Source organism: Larus michahellis, chromosome 13 (genome assembly GCF_964199755.1).
Source record: "Larus michahellis chromosome 13, bLarMic1.1, whole genome shotgun sequence".
Taxonomy (NCBI): Eukaryota; Metazoa; Chordata; class Aves; order Charadriiformes; family Laridae; genus Larus; species Larus michahellis.
The window spans coordinates 11,704,905-11,728,045 of NC_133908.1; the positions used below are offsets into that span (position 1 = coordinate 11,704,905).

At 43.8% G+C, this 23,141-nt stretch overlaps 1 protein-coding gene across 15 annotated transcripts in view; it reads left to right on the forward strand.

The window, feature by feature from the left end:
- The window catches only part of PITPNM2 (phosphatidylinositol transfer protein membrane associated 2), a 137,127-nt gene that overhangs the window by 65,080 nt on the left and 48,906 nt on the right, over positions 1-23,141 (forward strand). For 13 of the 15 annotated variants that reach the window (XR_012589821.1, XR_012589822.1, XM_074606936.1 and 10 more), the window contains 3 exons: positions 4,785-4,958; positions 20,813-21,027; positions 22,668-22,789. Coding sequence is in view for 13 of the 15 variants with exons in the window: in XM_074606936.1 (XP_074463037.1) it covers positions 4,881-4,958; positions 20,813-21,027; positions 22,668-22,789 (415 nt within the window). In the remaining 2 variants the exon portion in view is untranslated. Of the gene's footprint in view, positions 1-4,784; positions 4,959-6,586; positions 6,711-20,812; positions 21,028-22,667; positions 22,790-23,141 lie in introns of those variants that run through there. The other 2 variants (XM_074606942.1, XM_074606941.1) reach the window with 2 other exon arrangements.

Sequence of the window (23,141 nt, forward strand, 5' to 3'; positions counted from 1 at the left end):
GGTGGCCGGGCTGCTCAGCATGGTGTTGCTTCCCAGAGTCCAAGTGTTTGATACACTTGGGACTAAAGTTAACATCTCTGATACTGCTTTCGTCAAGGAGGCATCTGTTTGGGTGGATAAAGGAGAAGCAGAGAACCTGAAGAAAATCTTTAGGGACATAGGTGAGGTCTCCAGAAAATGCCTTTGCTTGTCCTTTTGCCATTACATGTTTGGCTTGGTTTTCTTACAGTTGTTTCTGTTAATTATCTTTCATTTCTCAGTTATGTGAAAATATTGCAAGGAAATTGTTCAATAGCTAAGTCAAGGATATCGATCTTTAGCTCACGGGAGCTCATAGGGGAGATTTTTCTCAACTTCAAAAGGCAGCACAGCCCTGAGTGGGCGGTGGTTGATAAAAACCTGGGACTGCAGTCCCAGGGCTGGTACCTGCCTCTGCCACTGGCTGCTCTGTGACCCGCCGGGATGGGTTTTTCCTTCCTAGGGCGAGTCTTTTAACTTTAAAATAGCGTGAAATGAACCTCCTGCATGAGGCTAGAAAAAGCTCATTATAAGTTGCTCTCTGCATCTAGGGCTTTTTCTTCCCTGTCGAAAATGGGAAATAGCAGTCCTTTCTACAGGGTGGGTTGTTGCTGCCGTGGCGTAGCTCTCTCCAGCCCTAAAAAGCCTGTGTTCAGCAGCCTGGACGTGGAAAATGTGAGCTGGTCAAAAATTAGTTGTTGAGGTGACAGCTAGGAGAGCTGTAACAGCACAGCTGGGAACAGGGTGGTAGGAGCCCTTCTGTAGGCTGAACCCACCAGCATGAGTGTGGTTCTGCGCTGAACCCAACCGCCGTGTCAAGGAGCCAGGATTTTTGCTGTAATACTCAATTTCCGTGCCCTTCAGGGCCAGCCTGTCAAGCCTGGCCAGGGTTTGGCCTCCAGGCCTCCAGTAGCACAGTTTAAATAACCTTCATGCACTAACTCTTATTCCTTAATTACAAGCTGTCGGTTGTCATTGGTCCTCTGCCACCTCGTCTAGTAACAGGGAAACTGGCCCTGACGCTCCCAAAGTGACAACCCCAAACACCAAGTTCATGGGCTAAACAGAGAGATTTTGATGCGTTTCTGAATCTGTTCAGCCTCCGCAGATCCCGATAGCGCCCCCCACTTTAAGAAAGGACGCTTTCTTAAAAAGTTTGTTATTGTTGCAAGGGAAGCCGTTAAAATCATAAGTAAATGCAGCACGCTGTGCATTAGCCTTCAGACAGCCTGAGGCAATAGCTCAGAGGTGGACCTGACTCATCGCAGCAGGATATTGACTCTGGAGCGTAATTATGATGCTTTGAGAACCTGATTTTAAAATAATTGAGGTATAAAATTATGCGCCTGGCTTTCACAGTTACTACAGCTCTGTGTATAAATTGAATAACGGCCTGTACAAATGTGCCACTTGGCTATAGCAGAAATAGCAGCCAGTCTGGAAATGTCCTGCGTCACCATTGTTTTCTTCTTGCTGAGAGAAGCCGTGTGCAAGCTGAGTTTTGCAAACAGCCTTGGGCTGCCACCGGCCCTGGCTGTGTGGCCACGGGGGTTTGGCAAACCTATGGAAAGTCCAGCTTGGTGCTTGACGGCTGGACAATCGAAATCCAGCCCTGCTGTCAAAACGCCGGCTGCTTGCTAGCCCCGGCATGTTGAGCATCTCTATTCAAACACCTCTGGCTGCTCATAGCGATGGGCTGGATGCAGGGAAGTGCCAGGGACGCAGCTGGTGTTTTGACACCCCTTTTCCAAAGCTGTGTCCTGGATCCCTTGCTTCCAGAAGGGCTTTCTCTTCTCTCCGTAGCAGCCGTCATGTCTGCAGTCAAACTTCTGTGTTTTGTTTGGAAAATGCAGTAAGTGGTCTTGGTGAGCTTTGATTCTCTATGAAGTCCCAAGACTTTGGAAGGAGGCCACTGCGCTCAGTGAGTTGTCTGAAAGTGCTGTTTTGTCACCTCTGTCCCACCTGGCATGGTGGTCCCCGAGATCTGAACCTGGTGAAAACCCGTGTTTATCTTTCACCCTTTGCCACCTGGGCTCCACTGCTCTTCGAAGGGTTAGGGCAGGTTATTTTCAGCTCAAAGGCAGCCCAAGCTGCAAACTTATCTTGATAACTTTTTTTTAACCAGTCTGGCTTACAAAAAAAGGGCAAACAAGCGAGGTCTCCTTTTTCTGTGCCTCCTTTGGGTCAGGCTGTTGATCCCAGGTGCCTTTCCTGCTCGCCCACTTGTTTTGAGGTTACGCCGTGGTTATTGCTGTTGCTCAGTGTGTTTCCAGGGTTGTTTTCTACCCAACTTCTGGGGACCGGTTGCAGTAGCTGGAGTGGGCAGCTGCTGGAGGAGATTTTGGGAGCGTCACCTTTCCAACAGGCACATCATCAGGACCTGCTGCTACCCGGAGACCTGCAGGCTGGGCTGAAACACGGCTTTTCAACATTGACTGTGGGGAAGTAGAAACCTGAAGGGGAACTTTAAAGAGAAACTTCAGCTCTGGTGAAAGCCAAGCAGGAGGCTGGAGCAGGAGCCAGTGCTGTGGGCAGGCACGCTCCGCACGCTGGGTGCTTCGAGGCCGCTGCTGGTGGCTGCTGCTGTGCCTGCTTGGGGCCAAAATGGTTGGGTTTTTTAGTCTGTAATAAAATAAGCCCTCTTGTGTCTTGGCCATCTGAATTATTACCTGCCTGGCACTTCATTATAAGCACATTTTTTCCATCTTGGTACTGGTTTCCTGCCATTTTATTGCTTTTAAGGTTCTATTTTTTGTTTTATTCATCTCTTCCAATCGATAGAAATATCCTGTTTTTAGCAAGCAGCAAAGGCAGACGTGACTGATGTCCTTATGGTGGGAGCAGAATCACTTTCAGAGCATTTGGGGAATGGGGGGAGGAAGCTTTTAAATCTAATTTTCAAAGATCTCTAAAGCATAACGAACTGCTCAAGACAGGTAGCTGAGTCTCCCACTGCCATTAGCTCCAGGAGGTGGGATCCTAGCATTGGGCCAGTGCTTGAGATCCATCCTCTGGTGGTTATTGTTGTTCTTTGCCATGCCACTAATTAAAAACCGCGTAATAAGATTATCCCCACCTGTTCTGGAGGATTAGTTTGATGGAGGAAATCCTGCACGTGCACATGGATGCGCACAGTTCTGTACATGGCATGGCAGTGTCGGGAAGCTCAGTCTTCCCAGAATTATTCTCTACAGGGTTTGCCATGGCAAAGATATTTTTTATTTTTATCTTTTTTTTTTTTTATTCCCCCCTCCACACACACAGATTGCTCTGACAGCAATAAAATGAAACAGAGAATTGAATTTGTAAATGAGTTGTTTAGATGATGCAGCACCAGACAGGTAGCTATACCAGAAGAGTCGGTCCGGGATGGATTTGCTATACTGCCAAATTAGAAATGCCGCAATCAAACGAAAGCCAGCTAACAGCATGGCTGCGCGGGGGCTGCGTGCCTGGGTCCTGGGTCGGGCAAACCCTTGGGCTGGGTTGCGGTGAGCCTTGCCCCTGTGTAAACTCAGCGTGGGCCAAGTCTGATGCAAGATGGAGATGTTGCGGTGCCCTTTGACTCCTGCGGATGTTAGAAGTCAGTAAACTTGGGCTGTGAGTACTGAATTTTGTCCCTTGTTGCTCTGTGACCATGGGCATGTGTTTTATCCTCTCTAAACCTTGTAAAAGGTTGGTGAAGTGCTGCGCAAACACCCGAGTAGTGCTGAGGCCTGTTGATAGCAGTGTGGTTTCCTGGTTCCCGGACCACGGTTTAATCCACTAGATAAATTGGTGGGTTTTGTTCTGGATGTTTTTCCCCAGGCATATGGTTTGGGGCTGTTTTTGCTCCAGCAGCTATATCTGAAGACTTCCAATAAGCAGACACGGCAGACAGGTGGATTTTGGTGATCCCTTATGTGCTTTTATTGTCTTTATCCACAGCCCATAGGGAATCTTAAGAATATTTGAAAAGTTACTGCTTTAACCTTTGGTGTAGGAAATGCTGTATTCCCCATATTCTTAAGCAATAGTTCCATTAAATTGCCTTGATGTGGGGTATGATGGGATTTTTTTATGTTGCAGTTTGATCTTTGGCTGTGTTCTTATGTGGTGGGAGTGTAAGAATGAGTCTGGCATCGACATCAGTGGCAGGAGGATTTTGGCTGTGGACTACTTTGGAGGTGAAAGAGAAGGGATCCTACCAAGACAGTAATTCAGAATAAAGCAGGGAAGAAAAGTACATTTCTGCTGTCTTTATTGTTAGAATCCAAATGACTTTCTTCCTCACGTTACTGAGCGCTGCGGAAGTCTAATTATTGCCTTGTCTTGCTGCTGAATGAATGTGAGAGAATAAAACCTGATACCTTTGAGTGGATGCATCTCTGGTGTGTTGCAGACATTGGAGAGATACTTTATTGTCTGGCAGCAAAAGGTCTGCCCATCCATTTTGAGCTTTTGTCACATCTCTTCCATGGAGATGCTATTGCAGATGCAAGTCTGATTGATACGGTGGCAAAGGTCAGGAGGGTAATAGCTTTGATGGTATCCCCTGAAGCAAATCAAAATTCTTCTAAAAGATTCTGTTCAATTTGATACCAAGGGTCTGGTAGCACTCCAGGGATTCTTCTGTCTGCTATTAAGCTTACAGCTATTAAAAAAATTAATGTTTGCCTGTTGATTGGGTGGGTTTTTTTTCCTAATAGGATGTTCTGCAATAAGAATGGAAAATAACTGCTTCTCTCTCTTTTTTCTTTCTTTCTCTCTCTCTCACTCTTTTTCAGGGATCCTCAATGCATTTGCTTGCCATTATTTAAGGAGCCTTTACTAAAAACATCTGGATTGTGTTTCTGAGCGGACAAAAGATTTTTGTATTCAAAATGCTCATAAAGGAATATCGTATTCCTCTTCCGATGAGTGTGGAAGAATATCGAATTGCGCAGCTGTACATGATACAGGTCAGTAACGTTTCGGCCCGTGCGGATGAGTGCAGGCTGACACGGGGCTTCGTGGGGAAGTGTGGAGTATTGCTGTGGAACTGGATGTTTTAAATTTGAGGTTTGCTGTGCGCTTATAAAGAAGTGGGGGGGGAAAAGGGATACAAACTTCAGTTTATGACTTGCTTCACCTTGTCCTTAAGTTAGAGAACCTCTGTTTGACCTGCCTGGGGAAACATCGGCTCAAGGATAGGCTATTCCTGTGGAAAAAAGCACTAAGTGTGGGGCTACCTAATTGGAAGTGATCAAGCTGTAAGGCTTGAGCAGCCACTGCTTCCCAGTTGGGCTGTGGTTACTGGTCATGCCAGTTCCAGCTGCAAACCAAAGGCTTCTTTCGGTGGGAAGAAATAGTCTAGTATAAACTTAAGAGAAGGTAAACCAAAGGCATAACTTTGAGTTTAGTGGGGGGGAAAATCTAGATGTAATATTTCTTTGCTTATGTACCACTATGAAACAGATACTAATCAGTTTAGGCATAAAACTTAGATTATTTTGAACAGGCTTCTGAATACTGGTGGGAATTTTTGTTGAATTCCCTGTCTGCAATAAAGCAGTTAATTAAAACGTTGGGTTTTTGTAACTCAAATCCTCTGTGCCCATATTCTCCCAGTGTTTGAAATTCAACCAGGAGCATGTTTAAAAGGAAATGAATCTGAAGTGTTATTTCATTGTCCCACACTTTAAATAAAATTTAATTTTGCTCATCCAGCAAAACACGCGTCTAATATTGAGTTTGCAGTAGAACTCTGGTTTCTGTGGCAGGATAAAGCGATGCTAGAAAAATCTGCTTTGGCTTAAAACTTAAAACGAGTTAAAGAACAAAAAAACCAACCCCAAAACCAAAGCAAAAGCCCATTTCTCCCCAGACCATCCAACTTTGTTCCTTTAAGGACTCATCCACTTGGACTTGACTGTTAAAACAGTGTATGGTGTGTGTTTTCCAGTAATAACAGTCAAATTCTTTTTTCTGACACAAATATAAAGCATGTATCATCTTTGTGCGTTTAACCTAAATGTTAGCATAAATGAGTAAACGTTTTTCTTAGGTGGCTTCATTTTTGTGTATCTTTTCCTGACACTGTAGCTGCTTTGAATATTGTTGTAATTATTTTGTTACAACTTTTTCTTCCAAGTTTGGCTCAGCTGTTCTGAATAAAGAGCTGGTTGACAGGAGCAGTGTATTAGCTATGCGGAACTTGGCAGCGAGCAGCAGAGCGTACAGGGGAACGATCTGATTAAGAAGGAGGAGCCCACCTGATTTAACAGAGGATGAATCGTTTCCCGGGGAGTGTCTGTGGGAACCCCCTGCAAGGAGTGGAGGGCTTGAGCAGGGGTCTGAATTTGCTCTTCGCTTTCAGAAGTTAAAATACTTATTTTTATTTCAGCAATGCAGAACGCTGGATTCCACCTAGTTCACTTGACAGTGATTTTGACCATATCCTAATGTCAAAGGGCATGATAAGCCATTAGGGTTTCGTGCGACGGGAAGTTCACTGGCCCACTAGACTACTCGAGAAACCGCACCTCTGAATTGCCAACCGGCCCTGCGTCAGCCCTGCTCTAATTTTCTGCTGCACTGATATGCAGCAAAGTAAGGTTTCCTCTTCGATCAAGTGCAATAGCTGGTGTCAAGACAGGTCTCTGATGTCCCTCCACTTACTTACCCGGAGCAGGAGGGGGAACTGGAAACACTGCGTGTAGCCCAGGATCCAGGTGAGCTAGAGAAGCGTGTGACAAGCAAGTGACTTTACTGCATTATGTGTAGAAGCAGTAAAAAAGGATAAGTTAGCTGTACTTTTAATTGAAAATACTAGTCTTGGGCTCAAATTTGAAAAAAAGAAATAGCAAAACCAGAAAACTCACCTGAGGTTAGAATGTGGAGTTCATATTCTGTTTCTTAGTGTTTGGTAGCAATCTGCTTCAGCTCTTCCAGAAATTGGTGGAAAGATTCCTGCCAACTTCAATGGGAGCTTTTCCTAGGCCGTGATATCAAATGTCCTTTTTCTTCAGTTTGATTTAAAAGTATGCAGGTTTTGTCTTTGAGACAGGTGCTGGGGAGAGAGCAGTGGGGAGTCTGACTTCCGTTCTTTTCAGAGAGTGAGAAAGTGCTTCATGTCTGTCTTTTTATTTTTCCTCTGAAACGCATAAGGAGGCCACAGGAGAAGCAAGTTCTGCATGTTGAACCCCCTTAGGGGAACAAGCTGAGATATCTGTATACAACAGCAGTGTAGAGGCATTTCTTAGAAATCTGTGGCTGAAATGTAGAACAGAATGATTTTTAGTTGTTCCCGGGGAGAGGAGCGGTTCGTAAAAGCAAAGGTTCATTTCAAAGACATTTATTGTGTAGAGTATGGTGTCATTATTGCTGGAGACACTAGTCAGCCTGGTCCCATAAGAAGCAGTTTTCCAACAGTGTAAAAAAGAAATGTCACAAATATTCCTCAAGGGTTTTAGAGAGCCTTAAGCATGTACTTGAGGTTGATCACTCATTTAACTTCAAGCTTGTGAGTGAAGATCCCCATTAAACTCCAAACCGGTTGGTTTAAGGTTGCTCTTTTAAGAGCAATCAAATAATTTTCATAGATTTCAGCATCCTCCAAATGAAAGGTTTCCAAAAGGACCTTCTCACCTGAGGGATGAAGCAACTGGCCCGTGCAGTTGCTCTGGGAACCCTTTCTATGGCAGTAGTGCCTCAAAGCCACGTGGGCAGGGATGTTCACGCTCAAGCTGTAGTACTGTGGTCACTTTTCAAAGATGTTTTCATGGAGGTTTTCGCTTTGCAGCGGAAGGTCCTTTCATCTTCTTCCATGAAAGAAAAGTCCTTCCTTCTTCTTAGAAGTCTTAACAAAAATTTCCACCGGATTTGATGGTAAGCAGCATCACGCCCAAGTAGCAAAGGGTCCTTCCATTAAACTGGGACAGGCTGTACTCATATTTGCCATGTTTACTGGATGGGAGAATTAAAATTGTGCAGTATATAATCCAGCATCTCTGTTGGTTCTCCGCACCGCTGGGCAAGCGAGACATGCAATAAATCATTGTGTGGGTGCCCATGTTGCTCTATAATTCCTCTTATGCTTAAAGTTCTCTAGGCTGGTGTATAAAGCTGTGAAAACTGAGGTTGAGTGGCTTGCTGCTTTGCTTTTTAATTTTTAAATTTGAGGGGGAGGGGAGGGGAGCAACAAGTCCTTTAAGTGTTGCTTTCTGCTAGCTTCTGAAATGTTATCTACAGAGATGGTGGTTTCAGTACTTTAAGTAGCACTTAAATTCTTCCATAAATAAGTTAATTTTACATTACAGCAAAGGGCTTAATGTACCTTTGATTTCTTGCTTGAAGCCTAGCAGATCTGAACTGAATTGGTTTTCTCTATTAAATTTTAGACTATCAGTATCCGTATTTTCATGGGAAACCTCTCACGCAGTGTTGTCAACATCTTCAGGTTGTGAGCCCTTGCTGCATTGGCCGCAGAGCAGTTAGGTTTGAGCTTTTCCATACGCACAAGAGGTTTTTTGCATCATTGCTGCGTTTTTGTCTCTTTTGCTATCCAAATTAAAACATACTCATTTCTGTATCTGAGCTCAGAACCAGTGATCTTCCTACTGTGACCTCTTTCTAGTCTGGTGCATAAAACAAGCAACATACTTCAAAAGAGTGAAATCATTCTTTGTACGTCTTCTCTGGACAATAGTTTTGTAGTGTAGCTTTTTCCTAAAAATCTGTATGTGCATTTAAAAGCCTGTCCAGCTCCCAAGGGTGAGAGGTCTCTAGGTAAACTCAACCTCGAGAGTTGCCCATAGGACTGGGAGAGCTGCAGTTTGATCTGGGGGAACTGCAGGCTCCGATCCTAATGTAAGCGGGACGTAACTAGAGAGGGGCGCTGAGGTGAGTTTCATGAAGCACAGACTGTTTATGGAGGGCACAGCTGTAAGCGTCTGTAGGGATTTCTTTCTTCCTGCAGAAATACTGACTCCGTCCAGGACGTCATCTCTGACTCCGCACATCACATCAAAGGCACGAACAATATTTCTGACCCTGCGAGGGCTTTGAAGCCACTTTGAAGTTTTATACATTAGATAGATCTTATTGAAGGATCTCTTAATTCTCCCTCTTCTAAGTGTCCTGCATATTTGTGTCTCAACAGCTGTCCTTTCCTGTAATACCTGCTTCCTTTTCTTGTGTGTTTAGGGAACCTACCTTTCTGTATGCCTCCCCCTCACCCCAGAAATAGCGCATGCTTTAATGTTAAGTCTCTATCTCATCAAAGCTTGTATTCCAATATATGTTTGTCAGAAAGGTCAGTATGTTATTAGCCAAAGGTCAGTCCATTTATCATCTTAATACTGTTCATTACTGCGATTCCATATGCCATGAGATTCTGAGAGACCATTGCCCTTCTGACCTTTACATAAGACGAGAAAATTCCTCTTGTTATTAAATCTTATTTTTGTATTGGTGTGCATAGCTTGCTTTCTCTGCTGTAAGTAAGTCTGGTCCTCATTTTCTCTGTGTACTTGTGACTTTCCTCCGAAGATGGTGTACTTTAAAAATATTATTCTGGACCTAGTGGTTGCCTTTTGAGGATGAGACTTATTTTAAGATGCTGTGTCATCCTTATAAGCTAATAACCTTAATACTGTGTCATTCAGCACTTTGAGAGCCCACGAATGGGGAAGGACTCTGGCCCCTGTTTGAGGCAATCTGTTAGAGATAACTCGTCTGCTCAGCGCTGTCTGCTGAGCTCGGGCAGGAACGTCAGAATTGAGGGCTCTTCTCTTCTCATCTTTGAACGTGAGCCTCTCTCCTACAGTCCCTCAGGGCTTTGCATTTATTGCCTTCCCTGACAAATCAGAGCATGTTTCCGAGCATCTGCGGTGTGCTGTACTCACCTGGCGTGACTGCTGACGGAGTACCCCGAGTCGCTTCAATCCTTTTCCGAAGGATCACGATTTGTCCGTCATCTCAGTCTCTAGACCCCTGCACTGTCCCGCGTTCTCCTTCGTTTGCGTGTAGCTCTCAGGTAGCGCCTTTGAGAATAGACTTAAGAAAACGTGCTTGGTGGTGGTAATTCTTGAGGCCGTGTCCTGATATCTGGGTGCAAAAGTCATGTCCCTTAAACTGTTAGCTACACTTGGCAATTGCCAGCAGGCTCAGCAGATGGTGAGAGACTGATTAAGTGGGGGAAAACAAACTGACCCTTCATCTCTGGACACTGAAGAACAGGATGGCTGATTATTTTTGTTTCGTTTGCAGATGCCTTGGCCATCTGGACAGATAGACATATATGCTTTAATTTTAAAAGTAGGTGACACTGCTGGCAGCTCCAGAGACCCTGGAAGATTTACGAGTTTGAAAGCAAAAGCCTGGTTTGAAGCTTTTCCGCCAATTTCTATGCTGCAGCATTAAAAACCTGTGACTTCTGTGTTCTCTCTTCTTCCTCTGGTTTTCATAACCTTTTCTTTGCGATCATGAGTGCTTGCATCCTTCTGAAAGAGGAGAGTAAGATACTCGCAGTCGCTTAGTGTTGAGAACAAGGGGGCTACAGGTATGCTCAGTGCTACCAGACTTGCAGTTTAATTTGCACAGGTAACAATGACACCCGTACGGGTTAGCATTTTGGGAAAACGTACAGAAAGAGCAAACATCTCTTCAGCATTTACTTTTTTTTTCTTGTTTTGTACTCATTATCCTGGAATCCAGTTCTTATAGTGGCAGTTATTCCATACCTGGCGAAAGAAGATTGATTTTAGAGTAGTGAACTATGTTGCCTTGGCAGTTCACAAATGCTCTCTTTCTCTAAAAAAACACAACTGAGTGAAGCTGAGAGAAGTCTATAACACAAAAATTATTTTAAACTTCCGATTTGTACTGGTTTTAATACGGGATGCAGCGCTTAGAATCCTACTGAGCTTGTGGCTGCCAAAAATCCTTTTTCCTTCTTTATTTTTTTATTCTTATGAAAGAAGATTTCTGACACGTGGACAAAATATTGACTGTTCACCCAGATTAGGTCCTGACTTTTTCAAATACTTGAAGGCAAGTAATGAATTAAGTATTAGGAAAACTGTGGGGATTTCTCTAAGCCACTCCTTCAGTATTTTAGCATACAGCCTATTGTTAGTGAAGAGTTGCATTGGGTTCCTAAAATCCAAGGGATGTAGTCGGACCAGAACACACTGAGTTGGAATTTTGTCTGCAATTCGCAGTATAACAATGGTCAATTTGCTTTACCTCCCTTTAAACTAGGGACAGTAATTCTCCCAGACAGTGTCTGTGGAATAGTTAATACAGTGAAAAATCCATTTGAAGACAAGGAAGGAAATACGCAAGGTAAGATAAAATACTGAGCTGGAAGTGTAGTAGACGTTTTGAAAGATGGAGCATGTGCGGTAAACAAGTTTGAGGTATCTCCGTAATAAAATGATTCCTAATTCCTGTGCCTCTGGCACATCCAGCCCGGGCTCTGTAGGAGTGTGACTGGGCGTCTTTGTAAGGCGAAGTGATTGAGTGGCCGTGAGAACGGTTCTCTTAATGCTGTAAATTATTTATAGTCCTGCACAATTGATTGTCCCCAAAATATCCTGGTTTTGTACAAACAGCTTCATTAATATTGAGACCGGATTCTAAATAATGCAGTGCATACAACACTTGTACAAATTGATGCTGCACATATTTCTGCTCTGTCTTGCGAGAGGCTGCTGCTGACAACCTGTCCTGCCTTTAACTTTTAGGGCTTTTTTTTTAAGAATGTGTTTTACCTTACAAGAAAAGCAGCCAAGAATGATAGTGCTGCAGATGCGGCGCCTGTAACCTGCACTTGCTTGGGTGAGAACGGTCCCTTCTTCAGGGTTTTCTGCATGCTCAGCTTTGCTCTGCTTCTGCCGGCTGGGAGTCTGGCAGGATTTGGGGCTGGAAGCTCAGAGGGGGAGGTTCTTGCAGCTGCAAAGGGCTGTGACCCCCACCTCAAACATCTCTCAGGACAGTGAAGGGGTGGCAGGAGCAGACCTGGGATCTCCTGGACGCTAACCTACCTCCTGTCAGAAAGCAGCTCTACATGTGCTTCTCTCTGACAGAAAGACCCTTCATGGGTGACATCTTCTTTCTTCTTGTGTGCTTCATATCTCCCTGGAGGCAGCATTACACAGTGACTGAAGCACGGGACAAGAGGACAGCAATTTCTGTGTGATAGTCCCAATTCTTCCTTGGTAAACTTGAGGGAAGAGCCCCATACTATGCCTGCTGCAGGCAGGGAGGTGATCAGATGGCAGCTTCCAGCAGAGCTGGGAAGGACCCTAAGGGGAACCCTCCTGGAAATTGCAGCTATGCAGTGCTACGTTGGGAAGACTGATGCTAACTACTTTATGGTTACTCTCAAAATTATCTACCTAATAAGCTAATGTGTTTAGATGTCCCCAGTGAAACCAGACTATCTTGAGGAGGAAGGTCAAAAGGTGTTTGGCTGTCCTGATGGCTCTGAGCATAACCCCCAGCTGCAGAGTGTGTAGGGGACAACCCCATTCCTGCTGAGACGGAGTCACTGCTGGGATTTCTGATCTGCCAGGAGGATCTATCGCTTCCAAACCCAGTGCTGGGGAGGGATGTGAAGGTGGTTCATTGATCTGTAAAGTGAGTGGATCTGGAGGAGACTGTGCTCATGGTCAGTGAAGTCTTCAGTCTCTCCGAAATGTCTCTGTATTGATAGAGCTGTCCTCTTTGGCCATCTGATAGAGCAGCCTGGAAAGTGGCAGTCTTTCCATGGCATTATGACTAGGTTTTTGCCAGAACAGGGAGTCTTCTGATCTCCTTCAACACACACACTTTACAACACTCGCTCTTACTTTAGGACTCCTTTTGTTTGTTTTCGATTGGACGGTAAGAACACTTACGACCAGGTTTTATGTTCAGCTGGTGAAGCACCGGTGTTTGGGGGAAGGGGTGTTGTCTAGATGGAATGAAGCACTGCACATTGCCCAGCCATTGATCAAACCTAGAGGAGGATGTTTAAAACAGCTGCTCTTCTGCCTTTATTAATAAAGCCATTGATGAGGAACAGATTTCTTTCCCCTCTCCCCAGGGTTTCAGGTCATTCCGATGTGTACAGTGCAACGAGGCTTGGAGTCAAAGTGCTATTGTAAAGCTTCATGTTCTGATTATTATCTTGTTGACTCAAACTAACCTTCCTTTGCCAAATAAGTATTGACACTGGCCCTTCATGTATTTTTTTTTTTTAACAGCACTAATTGGATTAAAATAGTTGTCATGCGTGAAGGATGCATGTTAGAGCGCAAAGGGCACACGGAAACCTCAGCTGTGGGCACCATGGTTACTAGTGACATCACTTGGTTTGCTGTTAACAGTAATGATTTGTGTGCAGCGCTGAAGCCTGAGTGAAGATGGCCTAAACTAAACCCAGTGGATTGCTGATGCAGTCCCATTGCCATGGAAACAGATGTTGCAGCTTAAAGTTGCCTGCATTCATAATGTGGTGCACGTGGCATAAACAAAGACATAGTCCTGTGGTGTCCACAACTTCTGAAAGGGCAGGAATAGTGTCCGTGGAGAGAATGGGAAATCCCATTGCAGTTGAACTTCGTTTCCCATTAAGGTAGTGCCAACTTAACTGTGATGAGATATAGTAAGCCTTGCCTTTTAGTACCAAGAACAAAACTCACAAGTCCTGTACTGCCCTCCAGCAATGTTGTTGTTGTTGAAGGACTGTCAGTCCAACTTGACGTGGATTGTTTCTCGCTTGTACCCCGCTTGTGCTAGCTCAAAAATACCATTATAAAGCCATCCCTGAGGCAACAGGGTTCCTAGCTCCTGCCTACCTTTAATATTGTCTTTTCAATATAACCAGTAAGACTACACTCAACTCCTGCAAAACAGGAATAGAGAAGCTTCCCTGCTTGAGGACTGTTTTGCTGTATTTTGGTAAAGGTGCCTACCCAAGCCCAATGAAGAGGACTGCCGCATCATGGTTAGCATGCTGAAATGGGGCTTGAAAGATCTGGGTACTAGACACCGGCCTGCTAGCAGCTCTGTCTCTTCAGGTTACTTTCTGCCTCTTCGAAATGATGCTCTCTTGTTGATTCCGTCATCTTTAATGTGAGAGGACTCGGCTATTCTGACTGTGATACAAAAGCCTTTGACAGCAAGAAGTTGTGTGTGCCGTTCTACTTCTGCACTCTAATGCATTAATAACAGTAAGGGTGATTTTTATTTTTAATTTAATTCGTGTAACTTCCTGCTTGCTCTTAGAACATGTTATGCACTGATAAAATTATGTTGGGTTTGATCTGTTTGGAAGTTCTCCTTCTTGGCTTCTGTGAGAGCGGAATAGTACCATCTCCTCTGCACCCTTCTTTCACATTGGAAAAAAAGCTTTTTGCTCAGGTATCACCCTGGTTATGGTGATATCATTTTAATTGAGTGTTTCAGGCCTTTGACACACACATTTTGAAAAGAAAAAAAAAAAAAAAAACAAACCAACAAAAAATGGCTTGGGAAGTATGACTCTACTGTACTTCAAGGATAAACCAACATTTTGTTTTTCTAGTCAAAGACCCAGTTTTTGATTACCTGCAGTAAATACTGTCCATGAATGGTGCCTGGTCTATCAGATATCTGTATCAGCAGGCAGAAGGTTGTCGGTGGTGAAAGCAGATTGCTCATAATGAATGAGATGTCAATTCAAATGCTCGGGAAGGAGTGGTTAACAGAACACAGAGCTGAGTCATACTGCAGCAAGAGACAGCTGAAGAGAGAACGGATACACCTATGTGCACGCACATCGTCACTGTACATGTTATCCGTGTACCAAAAATCCTATGCTGGGAAAAATCTCTTAAGAATAAACCGTGCATTAGTTTCAGGACCTTTTTGGTATTTTCCAGCATCCCTCTCGTTGGCTGTCTGGATTTAGGTGCTGTTTAATTCTGGCCTGCAGCAGCTATGGCTGAAACGGTGAGTCTGTTGTCGTGCTGGTTTATTTGTGGTGTTTGACTGCTAATATCACCACAATAAGCCCAGATACATGGCTGAGGCTAACAGGCTGCTTTGCTATAACCTCTCCCAGCATTTCCGTAGAAGGCTATCGTGTGCAACGCACCAGTCGTTGTCTGACTGGCACCTTCTTCGTACACGCAGCTTCCGCTCTTGCACAGTGCCCGCGGGCAGGAGATGATGATGGCTGGTAGGCAGCTGCCTGGAGCACATCAAGAAAGGCAGCTGGTGATGGGAAGAAGGCAACGCTTTGGAAAATTAGAAGAGTGAAATCTCCATCAGCCTAAATAATGTCCAACTGGAGATAGTTGGGAGTATTTTCCCTTAACGTGTGGAAGAGATTGAAAACAAGTAGTTTATTCCTCTCCCAGCCTAAATTTTGTTACTCAACCCTTTACGTCTTAGGAACTTTTGTGCTTCCTTTCTGAAACTGAACAGAAAAAAAAAAATTAAACAGGTCTGATTAGTGAAAACAGGTCTTAAAACCTATTCAGTGCTGGCAGGAGTCATCCATCCTAGGCGGCTTTAGGCATTTTGTTGTCTGGTGGATTGTGTGAGGCAATTTAGGCTTTCTCTGGTTCCCAAAGGACAGGTCTGTTTCTGGGGACTTAATTGGCATTTGTGGTAGCCTTAGCATCCAAAACAATAAAAAAAAATAGTAATTGGCCATAGAAAATGTTTTCCAGCCTCCCTTGCCACAAGAGCATGAGCAAGTATGTTAGCAGGATCCTCTGGGGATATTTGCTGTCATGTTCTTGTTCAGTGGTTACATAGATGCCTTTGTTTGCTGTCGCTGTTAACTGAAACCATCAACCAGCTGTAAACTTCTTGTATCCCTATCTGTGTCTAAATGGGATAAAAAAAAAAAAATCCCAAGGCTTCAGCGTTATGTTAATGGATTCTCCCAGAAGAATTTGTCTGGACTATCAACAAAATACCCTGTTGCCCTTCATGGGAGCTGGAGGAAAAAAGCAAAAAATCTGGTTATTGTTTCCAGACAACGATTTGTGTCTTCGTTATTTGTGGACAATAGGTCTACCAAGCATAGTGCTGTCAGTCTTCGCAATTTGAATAACCTCAAATCAAAATTCTCACAGGTCATCGAAGTAGGCCACTGGTACTGTGTAAATACATTGCTGTAGCACACCATGACACTTCATCGTGAAGCTAAAGCATGTCAACCTTTTGTAATCACTAACTTGTTTAGATTGAGGGGTTGTCCTGTAAACAATGATCAGTGGTAAACAAGGTAAGATTATAGCTATAGTCTATTTTTAAAAACTAAAAGAATGCCTGCATCGCCTGTTATCACTGTGCAACCTACCCTGTCTTTACTGTTCTCTGCAGTACCGTTGCAGTGCTCAAAGTAGGAAGTTACAATAAAAAAAAACTTTAGGAGAAACTAAAGCCCTGAGGCTTTGCAGGGATTCTCCGTGTACGCCCCTGAGCCTGGCTGCAGCCTGTGCTTTACTCGGGGGTTGAGGCCCAAGGAGAGGGACTCTGTTGGCTTAGGATAATAATCTTCTCTGTCGTCTTGTGAGCAATACTGCGTTGATTGGTGGGGTTGTTTTTTCTTCTAATTCACCAAAAGCAAAACACTACAAGGCAAGTTTAATTTCCACAGTCTGACTTCTGTATTTCTCGAGCTAATGCAATAAGGCATATCTTAGCTTTTTACCCAGCATTATGCATTCTTGTTCTGTGAATGCTGTTCCTCCAGCTGTAGTGAGATTCCTCAAGTTGTGGGGGTTTCTCATGCCATCAACCGTCATTCCTTTACTGAGCTGTACCCCACTAGAAACACGTATGAGCTGCGTTTAGTCACCTGGTCCCACTCAGCTGTGCCAGGAGAAGTTTGCTGGGCCAGGGCTTTGCAAGATGTGCTCCGTGGTGTTAGCTGATAGAGACGCACATTTCTGACTGGGAAAGGGGATGGAAGATCTGAGAACTGATGAACCTGTCTTTGCTAGTGGAAGGCTTTGTTTACAGCCGTTTGTCTCCTGTTGTGAAGGGCGGATGATAAATGGGGTTAGGCTAGCCCAATGTTTAGATGACATTCATGGGAATTATTCATCTGGGATTGTTATGGTGAGGTCATGTGCTGTGTCCCATGCTATGCTGCCGTGCCAAGAGATTTATTTTAATAGAAGCCTTTAAGTAACTGGCATTCTTGCTAATCATGGTGCATCTGCTTCTCTGGGTTCCCTGTTATGAGTAATTTAATGCTATTACTTTAGCTAGGAGGGATCTGTGTCACCATCTGTCCTGGAAAGCTATTGATGGGACTGTGCAGAACGTGGAGTGTCATCAGCAGAGAGAGGGACTTCTAAAGGGATGACTGGATTTCCTGTTGTAATACAATATAAGACAGTTTACTGTGATTACAGCTTAGATAACTTGCATATAGAGGCTGTTAGCTACTCTTTGATTTTGTTGGGGACCGTTCCTCAGACAGAGGGAAAATACTGTTGTCAGTTGGTAGCAAGTAATAATAACACAGGTAATCTGCTAAATAAGGTCTCTACTTCTCATAGGGGCGTGGGTCTATGAGGCTGAAACCTTCAAGACTGACTCTAAAATGCCTGCACATCTGCCACTCCCAGCAGACAGATACCCTTTGAAGAGGGCTTGCCAGGCACTTTGCAAGTCAAATGCTTTCCTAATCGATGGTTGTTTTTTAATTGTTGTTTGCAGACCATTTCCTTGTAACAGGCCCTCTCGATGCTGTAGCTGAGTCACAATAGACATGAAGAGGCTATATGGTTGAAAAGCAAATTGCTCTCCATGTCCGTAAGTGGTGTACTTTCACAGTACCACTTAAGCGCAGAGTATCATCCTGGTCTCTCGAGTGCGCGTGGCTGATGTCTTTATTTTTATTGTCTGAGAAACGTATCTTCTTTTTGTCTTTATGACTGGTTAGTAATTGTACTGTTCAGCATCTAACCTGACTTGTTCGGGCCTTCCTGACCTTGCGGTGGCTTGTTGCCTTCTCGGTAAGCTGGCTGGTAGCACGAGAGCATGCAGGGCTGGGAAGCAGCTTTGTGTGGGTTTATCCTGTGGAGTTTTTCTTTGACCATACTCTCCTTCCCAGCAATCAGTTATGTTGTGTTTTGAATATAAATTGGCCTGGCTCAAAAGATAGTTTGGGATACAAACTTTGCAGCTCTGATTATTCTTTTTTTTTTTTGTCACGCAGAGGTGCAGCTCTTATTTTGCATTCATCTAAACAAACGTTCTTGCTGTCCCGTGTCATATCTTGTGTAGATAAGTAATGTATCTACACATATCTTGTGTAGATAAGTAACGTATCGACACGTATCTTGTGTAGATAAGTAAAAAGCAGGAGGAATGCGTATCGCCAAAATTTGCTCAAGGCTTGCAACGGGGTAAAAGAGGCTGTGGGCAGGAGTTGATCATCTGGCTGAAGGAGGAAGCATGCTCTGCTCTCAGAACAGGGTTCACAGGCTCCTGCAGGTGCATAGAAATGACTATAATAACCAGAAATCGGAAGTGGGACGTGAACTGACTTCCACAGAGTCTCAGTTAATTTGGGTTTTTCCCTTCTTCCTTCCCTCACCGAGTGCTGGGACCACAGGACCCTGCCCCCCCTCACATCTCTGCTGATCAGACAGCTCTGTCTGAGGAGCTGAGTGTTAGCGCTACCAGGTCAGGGGGAAAAGCTGCTTGTGGAAGTAAAGCAAATCTGGCCGATCCTGCAGGTTCGCCAGGGTTCTAGCTGCAGGATGAGAACCAGGCAAGTCGTCTTCATGCGGCAGGATTTTATCAGAATGGCTAAACGGGGCAAAGAAAAGCGGAGAGTGTTAGTGTTAGCTCTGTGTGTCCGGCTTCAAACCCAGACCCTCTGAAGAGTGTCAGGAGGTGGAGGGCTATTGGAGGAAGACAAGGCATAAGGCGTATCTCGGACGTAGCTCTGAAAGGAAGAGTATGAAATCACACTCGGAGAAAGAAAGCATACAGAGAATTTTTATCCATTTTCACATCAACCATGGCTATTAAAACAAAAAGAAATCTTCGGTGTTTTGGTTTTCCAATGCAAGACAAGCATTTGTAAATCTGGGAACGAGGTGCTGTGTCCACTTGGTGCTGTGGGTTTCTTTTGAAATTTAAAAACTACTTAAATATGTTTGGTCCCTAACGAGGACTTGTGGATTTGCCTTGGAATTGCTGGTAACCACGCAATGTAGAATGGAGTTTTAAATCTAGCTGATGTACGATTCTACATGTGATAATTTGGCACAAAGAGAACATGTATTTCCTCTGCTTATGATTTCCACGTGCTTATGCCATATAATAAAACTCTAGATCTCCATAATTTGTATCAACTGTTCAGAGCAGATGCTGTGCTATTACTCTGTCTGACACATTCGCTATGCCTGCTGGGTTACTGCCTTTTCCGAGACCTTTGAATTAACCAGATTTTTGGGTCATCAAGATTATTTAATGTTACTGTCATAAATATTTGTACAGGACTTGGTCAGTGCTTATATAAGAACTGAAAGACAGTGATTTGTTTTAAGAGGATGTGTGTTTTAATGAACTGCCAGATGAATGTTAGATATAAACTGTAAAAAAAGTGCTTTGGAGCAGGAAAAAAAAAGACTATTTAGGCTGTCAGTTATTTGGATTTGTCGGTTACAGCTGTTTAAATTTAAAATCACTTGGGAGTTCTTTAAAAAAGAGGGCTATTTACTTCTAAATAGCTGTATTGGCTTATCATCCTGTCCTCAAAAGAGGAGAAGCTGATCTCGTGCATCTTATTAATAATTTTCTGTTAAACCGTGTTATCCTTTGAATTGCTTGTATGCCAAAAACGGGAGGTGGTTGTTGTGTTATATTTCACAGTTGACTCTTGTATAAAATTCCATTTTTTTTTCTTAATTTCCAAAGTACTGTCCTCTCAAATACAAACAATAAACTCAAAATACTAACAATATGAATCTGATGTTTGGAAATGATGAAGGTTATACATCATCCAATCTGCTGAAATGTGTTACAAATGAATAAATATTTGGTTTGCCTATAGCTCTTCTTAGAAGCACTGAAATTAGTATTTTTTTTTATTGAAGGAATTTTTGCCAAGTTTCTCAACGAGGGACAATAGTACAAATAAGCCAAAATATGGAGGCTGCCAGGGGGTGCTGTGTGAATTCTGGCAAACTTGGGTTGTTTCTTCTAAATATCTTAATTAGCAGAGCATAGTCTCCAAGCTGTTCTTGGAGAGCTGCTGCCCTGCCAGACCACAAGCAACAAGCCCCCAAATCCTGTGGTTTTAGGTCATAAAATAGTCTTTAGTACTGTGATGTTGCGCCGAGCGTGTGTATGATTCTTCACGCTGACACAACACCACAAGAATGTGCCAAGTCGGACAAACTCCCCTTCGCCGTGTCACCCGCTGATGAGAAAGCTTCTTGCGCTCTTGGGTGGTTCACAGCTGGAGCCCAGGTTTCGTGTGCTCTCGGAAGAGCCACATGTAACCTGGGGTAGGAGCAGGAATTGATGTGTCATTGAGTCACTATTCAAACTGTCTCTCGCTGTCCAAATCCAGATTTTTACAGGATCCCTAACAAATCAGATCTCTCTTCCTGTGTTGGCCACACGAGTCTCTCAATCTTTTCCTTTATAATCTCTAGGTTTGGTAATCTTACTGCCAGGGTGCTGCTACTGTTCTGCTGTCTGTATGAAGCGCTGCTCAAAAGGAGTCCTAGAAACCATCCCCGATGTTCATGCGCTTTTGAGACCTTGCTGTGTGCAATGCATTGGGAGGATTAACCGCGTGATATATTTTTCCTTTCAGAAAAAGAGCAGAGAGGAGACATGTGGGGAAGGCAGTGGAGTGGAGATCCTGGAGAACAGGCCATACATGGATGGACCGGGCGGCAACGGGCAGTATACTCACAAAGTGTACCACATTGGTATGCACATACCCAGCTGGTTTCGGTCAATATTGCCCAAGGCAGCTCTGCGAGTCGAAGAAGAATCATGGAATGCATATCCTTATACCAGGACAAGGTAAAACTTACCAAGATATTCAGAGGTGTTTTCCTACTTTAGAGAGAGGATTTGATGTCACTCTGTGTGGCAGTGGCGTCTCTTCCATCTCCAGTAATGTCCTTTAGAGTAACTGGGGTCAAGTCCTAAAATTCTTACGCAGTGCTTCATCTCAGGAGTGCGAGTGTTGCCTGAGCTGACTGCATACATACTTGAGAATTTGTGGCTGATTGCTCTAAAACGCGAGCTGTTTTGTTCATCAATGCATGGGAAATCCTGAATGGTTTTTATTTAGTCTTGTATCCTGCACTGCATGTTCTGCCTAACGTTGCAGGTATCTGCCAGCTCACTTAAGTTATAAATGTACACAGTGATGGGACAGTTGTCATGTTGAACGCCGTCAAGTAAGACAGGATTCATTTGTTCTAGGGGGGAAAGAAAATCTTAACAAATAAACAAACCTGGTGCTTCTTTTCTGGAAACTGTCTTACTGTCATTTAGCTAGAAAATAACAAATCTACATCCTATGGTTTTCACCCTGAGAAGGGAAGAGTGCCAGAGGCTCTGTGGAGCCCTCTGGAACCTCCTCATTTTGGCTGTTTTTTGTCTGGAAGGGCTTCAGCTAACCTGGAATAAATAGCCTGTATGCCAGTTACACTGGTTTAGAGCATTTGCCCTTTTCCAGGTTTACAAGTCTGATGTTGCTGTCATCTTTCGTAATAAAAAGGCTTTAATGGATATTTTGATTTTTATCAAAAATCTAGAAAAGTTTCATAGTTCTGTTTTTGCTGCTCCCTACAAGCAACGTTAGTCTGGGGAAAGGTTGGGGAGTCAGCATCTGCGTACGAGCAGTTGCTCAAGACTAAATATAATGGAGCTGTCTGACTCTCAAGTGATTAAAGTCCACTGCCAGTCTGTTTTTATCTATTCTCTTGAAATGCCCGTGAGTCAATCAGTTGGCCAGGAAACCTGGCGCTGCACAGAACCAGTCCATATTTTATTCTGCCATAGCTTCTGGGCAAGAACTCCATTGATGCATTTCCACGGTGTCCTTGTGTTTGTATCTGTGTCATACCTGCAAGGATAACGTAACTTGGTAGTATAGCAGACCTGAAAGTTATCTCCTTGCTGAAAACTGCCCCTTTAAAAGCAGTCTGTCATGATAATCTTCTCCTGGAGGAGACAGTCTCAAACTTTAAGTTGCAGGTTTTTGTCAGTGTCTCTGCAAAGTGAGATGACCTGGTGGTCCTCTCGGGCTTTCTCCTGCCAACGTTTGCTGGTTGCCACCCTGGGAAGTTGTTTCTTTGTCAACGTGGGTGCCCAGTCTCCAATAACTGTGTGCGGTTCTTCTTCACACCGGTATCTTCTCAGCTGTAATCCATGTAACAGCTCACGGGGAGCACACCCATTTGCTGTGGGCTTGGGATTGTACTAAACCAGAGCTATTCAGTGAAGGCACGTGACCGAGGCGAGCTCCTGTCTTAAGAAGTTATTAAAGAAGATTTGAACCTGTACAGTTGGTATTTTAAGCATACCTGAAGTAAAACACGAGTGAAGACTGGCTTGGATTTGAGGCTGATTTTGTACATCTTAGGAAAGCATTTTCTCCGCTTGCCAAGCCGAGCGGGATTTACTCTACGCTGCATTGTTCTCATTTTCAGGTATACGTGTCCTTTTGTGGAGAAGTTCTCTATTGATATTGAGACGTACTACAAAACTGATCCGGGAGAGCATGTCAACGTGTTCAACCTTTCTCCTGCAGAAAAAAGACAAACCATTCTAGGTGAATAGCTTTTTTCTTGTACTTTTTCCTTTATTCTGCGCGCTTTTATGTAGAGGTTTTTGCTTGGTATGTTCCATCTCTCTGTCCCATTGCCCCCCTAACCACACACCTGCATCCGTGTCAGTGTCAGGATACTGGGTAGGGTTACATCGAGTGAGGACACATGAGTTCTCTTCTAGGCTTGATGTAAATCACATGGAAATAATTTGAATCCCCTATCTGTAAAATGAAGCTGATGCTTTCCTGTCTTATTTGTGCAGCTCCTGAGGGAGTATGGCATCTAATGATTTTGGGGATAAAATGTAGAAATAACCATAGAGGAGGAAAATATTGCTGTATATTTGTGTAGCTC